The sequence below is a fragment of the Sitophilus oryzae genome, unplaced genomic scaffold (genome assembly GCF_002938485.1).
Source record: "Sitophilus oryzae breed Bouriz unplaced genomic scaffold, Soryzae_2.0 scaffold_1582_pilon_pilon, whole genome shotgun sequence".
NCBI classification, from domain to species: domain Eukaryota; kingdom Metazoa; phylum Arthropoda; class Insecta; order Coleoptera; family Curculionidae; genus Sitophilus; species Sitophilus oryzae.
In genome coordinates this window covers 69,915-79,806 of record NW_022146261.1, presented here as the reverse complement: position 1 = coordinate 79,806, position 9,892 = coordinate 69,915, and the positions used below count along the sequence as shown (strand labels likewise).

The following is a 9,892-nucleotide window of genomic DNA, read 5'->3' as shown; positions in this document are numbered from 1 at the left end:
ATCATAGCCTCTTTATTTTTCTATGTTTTGAACTTGTACATTCCGAGAGCGGAATGATGTCAGTTTGGCCGTAAGTTAGATCCTATTTTAAATATAAGAATTTGGCGCTCTTTTTAATTATTTGGTTGCTCACGCATGTGCGCCTAAAAACTAACACGATATACGGAACTGCTATGGAACGAAAACGGAATGTATAGTGAACAATCAACCTTTTTATAATATTATTTAAATTACTATATCATCAATATGCATATTAAGCATCATTTATTGATATCTATATTACAGGTAGCTAATTCAGTGCTCTAAAATATATGTATAGAGAAAGCCAGTTTCTTTTTGAAATTACACTAAACGTTAACCTATCTTTTTTTTAGATTTTAAGATATAAACATTGATTTTTTACACATTCAAACTCTTATATACATATTATTTAAGCAAAGTAGTCTAGAAAATCACACACGCTACAAATAATATGAACACTTTTAAGAATGAATTAGGTATTTTAATTTCACTACTTAAGTCAATGCTTTTAAAAATTCCAGAGAACATAATTTTTTGTTTGCATCAACAAATTTTCATGAAGAACTGAGGACATTTTTTAATGTCAGTATATTTATATTAATCTCTCCTGATTCTAGATGAGACATATAGATAAAAAATTATATCAAATATTGCAATAGCATAAACCTTATCTAATTTTTAAAGAGACACTATAATAAATAAAAAAGACACAATAGTATAATGCTTTTTTTGGAATGTAACATTTTATTAATAAAAATCAAGAGGCTACATTTTAATTCGTAAATGCATTTATAATTTTAATACTTTCATAAAAAGTTTTATATAGATCTTAACAGTATTAATCTTTGAAATAAAAACTCTAGATTCAGTCATCTGTAGATTTTAAGGCACAGATATATTGTTGTTAATTATTTTCAGTACCGATAAATATTTTAATTAACAGTTCACTAACAAATTTATTAATAATAATATGTGTTTGATATTTTAAATAATAACGATGATTTGGAATAATCATACATATATAATTACATTTTTTAAATTGAGTGACTTGTGTTCATTATTTAAAATAATTATATTGAAATATATTCTGCTAACAAGAATATTGATATCATAACGTGATGCATTGTGAAATTATATTAAATTATTTTTAGGTTTGTGGGAACATATGAAATATAATTATGAGCATTGAAGCAATAATGAACTGACAGTTTATGTTTATTTTTGGTGAGATAATGAACTAAACGAAAAAGTTTAAAACTTTTATAAAAATTATAGTTGTTGCATAATTTTTTAGTAACATTTTATCACTATAAGATAATATCTGGTTTTGAGTAATAAATTTGACTGTAATTGATCGCCATAAAATACATGTGCAAATTTTTGATTTTCAGAGCTGACTAACAAATATCTAATGGTAGAAACATTATTGTTTATAGTAACAATCTTTCAAGTTTTCAAACTGGTAATACAAGAAAGATATTTTATATTTAAAACATATATTCTTCATATTTTAATCACTCAGCATATGTGGCGAGAGCAACTTCTGAAAAAAATTTAGAAATAAGAAATGTCACATTTTCATTGATATTATGTCTTATTATGATTATCAAAATATTTTTTTCAGTCTGCTTAGGTGGTACTTTTTTCTAAGTTAAATGGTTAATCTGTTTTATATTTTATTTGTTGTTAACACAATCAATGTCAAGTTTGCAGAAATAATATCGTTATATGTATTAAGTTATTTTGGAAATAATATTATCTTCCACCCAAATTGACACATGAGTAATCAATACGTATTTAAACCTTTTATGATTTAATGTTTAAATTGTTGCATTAAACTTAAATTAATCCTTTTAAGTTTAACAGAAATGTACAATAATTATATTATACTTTCTAAGTTTAAAGTAATGTATAGAGTTTATTAGTATTAGTGCTAATTTTGAAAGTGCGTCTTAATGTTAGAAGTATTTTTGCACAATCTAGCCCTTTTACATTTTATGTACAAATAGCCTATCTAGGTGCTATTCCTACAATAGTAAATTGTCCAGTATTTGCTGTTCTTTCTAACAATTTCTTCGGCAACCTTAAATATTTTTCTCAACATTCCATAGGTTTAGTCTTTACAAATTTGAGAATCTAGAATAAATTTAAATCTAATATTCAATAAAAAAATCCATATATACTCCAGCGTGAATTTCATAATTCGGATGAGATCAATATTAACAAAATATTGAAAGGGAAAGAAATATAAAGCTTTATTCCTTTTAAATTGTATTATTATATTTGAAAAAAATATATTAGATAAGCAGTCTACATACAGGGCGAGTCTTAAATAATTGCAAATATTTTTAGGGGTGATATATTTCGATCCCAGAGACAGGTCTATGTTTTTTTTTTCGCGAAAATTTTTATTTGAACAGAAAAATTTTCTTTTGAAAAATTTTCTTTTGAAAAATTTTTAGTTAAAAATCGTAATATCTTCATAATATGGCAATATGGGTAGTATATTAAATTTACAAGAAAGAAATCCCAGAAAAGATCCAGCGGTTCTCAAAATCTATGCGAAAAATCTTTTTTTTTAATTTCCAAAGTAAAATATTTCGGTTATTTTGGACTTATTTGAAATATGTTTTTTGAATATGTTTCTTTTATCGAGATCTACCAGCTCTGAAAATATTTATTTTGGACTCAACCTGTATAATATTTTTATTACAAATATCACGTAAGTCAGTGACTATTATCAATCTATCTATTTCTTGCTAATATTCTTTATACTGTAAGATAAATAAAAATCTGTCCATGTGAATACAATCAAATATACCAAATGTCATTTAGAGAGAAATAAATGAAGAAATGTTAACGTTAAAATGTTACTTTGTAATATGTAATCGCAAAACATTTTCCGATGCACGTCATCAATCATATCGACATTGACCCTATGTCTATAAACCTGGCTAAATGAAATTTTGGCAAAAATGTTTAAATTTGTTGTATAATTTAAGATACCGAGCAGCTCTTCATTTGACTTTATAGATCAAATGTAACATATTTTATTTATACTGCAAAAATTAGTTTAGACCGAAGTTTATTATCGCTATATTGGTCACATTGGACCATTTTTTTTGAGTAATTTTTTGCGTCATTTGCGCCATTTTGAGAGTAATTCTCGTTTTTTGCCTATTTTCATAGTTGTTTTTTAAATTGTACTTTTAAGTACAAACGCTTCTTTGAAGAACTCAATTTTCAAGTTTTTGTATTGCATTTCTTGAAATTGTGTGTTGAAAATATGCCAAAGCATTTAAACAGTCGAAGCAAAGAGCTTGTACAATAAAGGTCCTTTTTTACCCTTGACTGCAGTCAGAAAAGTTAGTTTGATTGATAAGCACATTGCACCTCTTTCAATGTTATTTCTACGTTAGTTTTAACTAAATTCTGTTAAATTATTAGTTTGTGCAATAATAGCACCCTCTTACTTGTTATTACCATTTAATGGCGTTGTAAGATGTACTTCAATAAATAAATAAATAACCCATAATAACGCTTAGAATAATCTTCCTAATGGACTAGTCTTTGCCAATATGTAATAAGTAAAATAAGCTATAAAACAAATAAAGATAAAAAAGTCTTTAAAAAATTATAAAATAAATATATTGTTTGTCACTTTTTAATTAAGATTCATCTCATAAATCCATCACAATTTGGCAGCGCTGTCGCCATCGCTTGTCACTCAAAGTTGATCACGTGCATCGGAAATTGTTCTGCGATTACCATACTTATTTTACTTTATATACTTATGATGACGATTTGGTATTTAATGGTATGAGATCTTTAAATAAAACTTTCTCTTCAATTATATATATATTTTTTAATTTTTAATAATAATTTAGCTAATTTATTAAAAATAAATGTATTTTTATTCAAATTGTAGATAAATAATTACGATTTTTTTCTATAAATTTAGCTTCAAGCTGGAGGTGTCTATGTATTGGTTTATATTTAAAAAATTTAAAAAGACGAAAAAGTGTAAAACGTTTAAATTTATTTTCTTAAAACATATAATTTCTCTCAAACTATCGTTTATATTTACACTGAAATAGCTAATTATTTAAGTGTAAATATAAAATATAAAAACCATAAACAAAAACTTATTAAAGCAAATAGTGACGTTACCAAGTCAAGTGCACAATGTTTTTATAAAAACATAATTTGAAAATTCCAAATACAAAATCAATTTATACCTTAATAATAAAATAAATATAATTAATGTAATATGTATTTCGAAGAGACTACGGCAGCTATCAGCACAAAGACTGCAGTTGGTTTCAAAGAACTTCCAAGGCTAACTCTGATGTCGTCTTTTTTCAAGAATGGAGCGTCGATGACGTGTATGATCCCATTAACGCATTCGACGTTGGCTCGGAAAACGGGTATTTTTTGTTCGTTCCAGTGAATGATGTAAGCTATAATGTAAAGAACAAGCTATTAATTATATTATCTTTTGTAAAATTATTCTAAATTATTACTTAAAAATTTTTAACAAGAAGGAATATGGAAAAAATGATGTAATGTTTGGTTTGAAAGTTAAAGAGAAAGTATGATTTGCTGTAATACTCTAAAACGGCCTCTACACTATGCAGCGAACTCTTCGAAGTACGTCAAGGTGCCTTTCGTCACCCAACTTTGTCGCATTTTGGTTTATTTCCAGTTGTCTTGACCCACTTCGGTTTGCCTCGACCTACTTTCGATTTTTAAAACCGCCTGAAAACTACCCGTGAGGAGGGCGTGGGGGGATTTTTTTTGGCGTTTCCTATTGCCTCGTTCAATTTTGTTTCGTTTTGAGCTATTTCTAAAACGTGGCGGTATCTGTACCCGAGGCAAAGGACTTTTTTCATAGATACCAGTGAAATAAGCAAACCTAGACTTTTTAAAATAGCAGTTGTTACGATGATATTTCGTTAATTACATTTCGTTTTATGTTCATATATATTCCACAAAATTAATATTAAAACATGCATTTATAATATGAAGAGCAGATATTTAAGAACAAAACTTTTTACTCAATCTGCAGCAATATAATTACAATATGTTTTTTTATTTAATTTTATTATAATGAATTAGTATATAAAACTGTACATGTTATGTTTGTTTACGCGGCCTTAATTGATTAATATAACAATAGTATTGCATGATGAATAATACTGGCAACGTCATGCCCGATGTTGTAACAAGAGGAAATTTTGAGGGTCGGTTTGATGAAGTAAAAGGCGATAGTTTTAGTTCCTCGTGTATTTCTCTCTCTCTCTTTTGTTAACTCTTTGCTATAATGGCTAGAAAATTATATAAATGAATTGGTCTGGTCTTAAATATTATGGATAAATCTTACCTAGCACCAGGTTAATTTATACAAAAATATAATAACTAATAAGACGTATGGTGAAATTTTAAACCACAAGCTGCCGCCGTTATTTGCAAAAGTGAAGAATAAATGTAGAAATAAATTTACTTAAATCGTAGATATTTTTTATCCGCATACCAGATTTACGGTGGTATACGGCGACATCTACAAGACGTGTGTTTGAACGCATTGAATGTTAATTATATTCCGGCCTCGTCTCATAAATAATAGTCTGTAGTACCTTCGGATTAGTCCGAACCGATCACTATTTTAAAGCTGAAAAAGCAAAAACCCCCGCCGCTCGTCCTGCCGCGCCGTACTGCTCCATATTCAGTCTTCTTTTTAGTGCGGACCGATACGTTACGTTTTGATGTTTCGGAGTGCGGAAAACAGTGGAAATGCCGAATCCTTCAAGAAAAAGACATAAAGAGAGGAGTCGTAGTAAGTCTGCGACTCATAACGATATAACAGTTAATACAAGATATATGATATATTCTGCCACAATATTTATCTAGGTTGATAAATATCATAACTTTTTCATAATTATATGTTTTGCTTAGGGTAGCAAATAGCAAGTCTTATATATATAAAAATATATTAAAATAAGGGATATTATAGAAAATAAACGTCGGAAATCAAAAACAAAAACAATAATAATCTCGACTAGCCGAAAAACATAGATGAATCAACAAGTATCTTCAAAAACATCACCTGACACGATCGATACAAAATATGCTTGCATAACAACAAAAAAGAAAGTAACAATATAAAGGTAGACACATACGAAACTATCCTAAAGGTATACACATACGTAATTTATATACATGAAATATTTTATTTTCGTTATCAAATATATATAAAAAATCATTATACCTAGGGTGGTCTAATGTTTACAAGCTATATCTATACAGTATCCTGTCATAATATTTGTCTAGGATGATAAGTATCACAACTTGACAGAATAATATGTTTTGCTTAAGGTAGCAAAATATTAGTAATTCTTATATATAAAAAATCGTTATACCTAGAGTGGTCTATTGTTAATACAAAATATATCTATAGAGTGTCTTGTGAGAATATTTATCTAGGGTGATAATTATCACAACTTGACAGAATAATATGTTTTGCTTAAAGAGCAAATTATTAGCAATTCTTATATATAAAGATATATGTATATATGTGTATATGTATGTATGTGTATGTGTGTGTATATGTGTATATATAAAAAAAAAATCATTATACAAGGATTATACCTAGGGCGGTCTAATATTAATACAATATATATCTATACAGTATCCTGTAACGATATTTATCTAGGATTATAAATATCACAAATTTACATAATTATATGTTTTGCTTAGGGTAGCAAAATACTAGCAAGTTTTATATTAAAAAAAAAAAAATATCATTTTTATTCAAAGTCATTTTCGGAACCTGTTCAGCAGGAAATAGCCACTTCGTGGTCTAAAGTATTAGGTTCTGGTTTGATAGGTGAAGTTAGAAAAGAGCTAACTCAAAAATATTTATCGCCTGAACGTTGCCAGGGGCTATATCCTCCTAAAATAAATCCCGAAATTAGGGCGGTCTTATCCGAGAATACTATAAGACGGTATGAGCGACTTATGCAGTAACAGACAAAGAGGTGCTGCAATATCACCTATCGCCTTATTAATTACAAAGATAATTAAAAAAGGAGGAGGGGGAAATAATTGGCCACACATCGAAAGATTAAGTGACATTGGTAGACTTCTAGGTGAATTATATCTGAGAGGATATCATTCAGAGTCAGTGTCAAGACCATAGCTTCTCCTCATAAATTTAAATAAAGTTACTAAAGACTTTAAGATCCACTCCAGTCTCTATCTTCTATTTGGAAATGAAACCGTTTCTTGGACGAAGCTTAGAACTGATCAGTTTCTTTCCAATATCTTTATTATTCCAAGACCAGATGGAACGATTGATCCTTAACCTTAAGTGATTTAATGAATTTGTTAAAAGGAAACAATAGAAAATTGAACAACATAAAACTGTTTTATGGCACCAGAAGATCTAAAAGAGGTCTACTTTACCTTGTTCCAATTAAAGACCCACACTAAAAATATATAAGGCTTTATATTAACAAATCGCTATGAGTTTGCGAGAACTGTTTGTCTTTTAGGGTTTTAAAAAGATGTTTAAAATTTATTACGGCTCTTCTTAGAAAAAGAGGTTTCTTATTAGTGGCCCTATTTAGATGATATCCTTCTTTTTGCAAATTTTCTGGAAGCTTGTAAGAATAATGTGAAAGAGACATTATTTTCGATTTATTTTTATAGTGTAATTTGAGAAAAGTAACCTCATACAAAATCAAATTTATAAATATTTAGGTTTTTTGTATAATTCACAAGCTATGATTATTTCTTTGATTAAGGAAAGGCGTTTAAAATAAAAATAGTACTATTAGGAAGATTTTCTTATATGACAAGTTGTAAAAGAGATTTTTCACGGTTCATTGGGTCGTTAATTTCAGCTGCTACAGCTATTAAGTAGGTATGCTTTTGACACACTAAGTTGTTCGAAAAGAAGCAATTTTTACCCTTACTAAATTCTAGAGGTAATTATGAGGCAGATACATGGTGCAAAGAAAACAAGGTATGATCGATAGCGGCTCCAATTTCGTTAAGTTTGCGCATACCACCTGTGACGTCATACGCCATACAAAAAAATATCCATATTGTTCAATTGCCACTAATAAAAAAAGACCTAAAATAGGGAAGAATTAGGACATAACCCCAAAAGTTATGTTTTGACATCGAGCTTGACATTTGAAAAATTATTTTCACATTTTGACACAATCAAATTTCACAGATGACACAATCTGTTTGACAATTTAAAATTGGCGCGCAGAGCTTGCCGACCAATGGTGCCGTTTATAACCTGTGACGTAGTGACCAACCTGCGCAATATCATACCTTGTATTATTTGTATCATGAGGCAGATATGTATATATTGCCCTTTTTATCCATGGATTTCGCTTGGTGTTCAAGTAAAATTCAATATTCAAATATCACAATATAACTGGCTGGGGACCTAATTTAACGGTCATACTATTTTTGTTTTTTGTCGAAAGTAGAGAAAGTCTATCATAAAAATGAACCAGAACGTTTAGCTCTATGTTTTGGTCTAAGAAGTTTCATTTAACTGTTTAAATTGTAATGTCCTATGTTGTATTGATAATACAACGGCTATGTGCATGATTAACATCATGGGTAGTGTTAAGTACTAGACTTTAAACAAATTAGCAAGAAAAATGTGAAGCTGGTGGCAAGAACGAAATATTTATGTTCTTATATACTCATATATTGCCTCAAATGACAACATTTTTTGTTGACTGAGCATCTAGAAGAATACAAAGAAACCGAATGGAGTCTTGCAGTGCGGTGTTTGCTTTTAGAAAAATTACCGAGATAATTTGGTTTTTCACACATAGATCTTTTTGCAAGTCGTCTGAACAAAAAGTGTGTAAAATTTGTTTCTTGGGTGAGAGATCCGGAGATATAGATAAGATGGGCTTTAAGAGTTATACAAAAAAGTATTGGGGAAAAGGCAGAGAGAATCCTTGTAATACCCCTTTGGACTTGTCAATAATGGTTTTTTCTTCTTTTTAAGTCACTTTTAGTGTCAAAACCTCTAATTTTTGAACCAAATTCTATTGTCGATTAACTTTTTCCTAGTAGCAGGGTGTCGGGGTGCCGCTATTACAAGGAATTCCCGAACAATAAATATCTCTTCAATATCCAGTTCTACCTTCCAACAGTACTCAATAAGGCTAAAGATGGTAACAATTTTGCATGCTAAATAAATTGGATCCTTTTGTACTTATGGTACCTAATGTCTTGGACCTATCCTAGTCAGCCTAAGAATGGGGTGTCGTATGGTACCCCTAACATATATCTTCTGCGCTGGCACAAATGACAGGCATGTCTTCTGATTCTCGAATGAAAAGGTTCATTAAAGGTATATTTGGATTAAACCCTCCAAAACCAAGGCACAAAAGACTTTGGGACCCTAGTAATGTTCCGAATTATATAAGAATCTAATCTAATATCGACATATCTCTATAATCTTAACAAATAAACTTAAATAATCCTAACAGAATAGCAACAGTTCATCGAATTCAAACTTTAAGTTTAATTAACAAAAAATACATGGTGGTTAAACCCAATGACAAATACAGGGGTATCGCAATGGGCCCAAGGCCTCCGAGTGAGGGATCAAACATGATCCCAAACCCGAGCAACCTAACCTAACCTAAACCCAATGACAGGGCAGAGATTAGAATAATTTATTTATTTGTGATTATATAATAGACTTTAATTGACAATGCACAATTGGCTCACTGTATAACTAGTCTTGAATATTCTATTTACTTTTAATGTTTTGTAGGCAAAATTTAAGTGTCACTACAGAATGTATCTTCTTTGTTAGTTATCTGTT

The 9,892-nt window shown here is 29.3% G+C and overlaps 1 protein-coding gene across 1 annotated transcript in view; it reads right to left on the bottom strand.

Moving 5' to 3' along the window:
• Positions 1-3,696: 3,696 nt before the first annotated feature.
• Positions 3,697-9,892, bottom strand: part of LOC115879641 (fasciclin-1-like) — a 28,991-nt gene continuing 22,795 nt past the window's right edge. Inside the window, exon 4 of the mRNA XM_030896535.1 lies at positions 3,697-4,481. Coding sequence (XP_030752395.1) covers positions 4,282-4,481 — 200 coding nt within the window. The 3' untranslated portion in view covers positions 3,697-4,281. The remainder of the gene's footprint in view (positions 4,482-9,892) is intronic.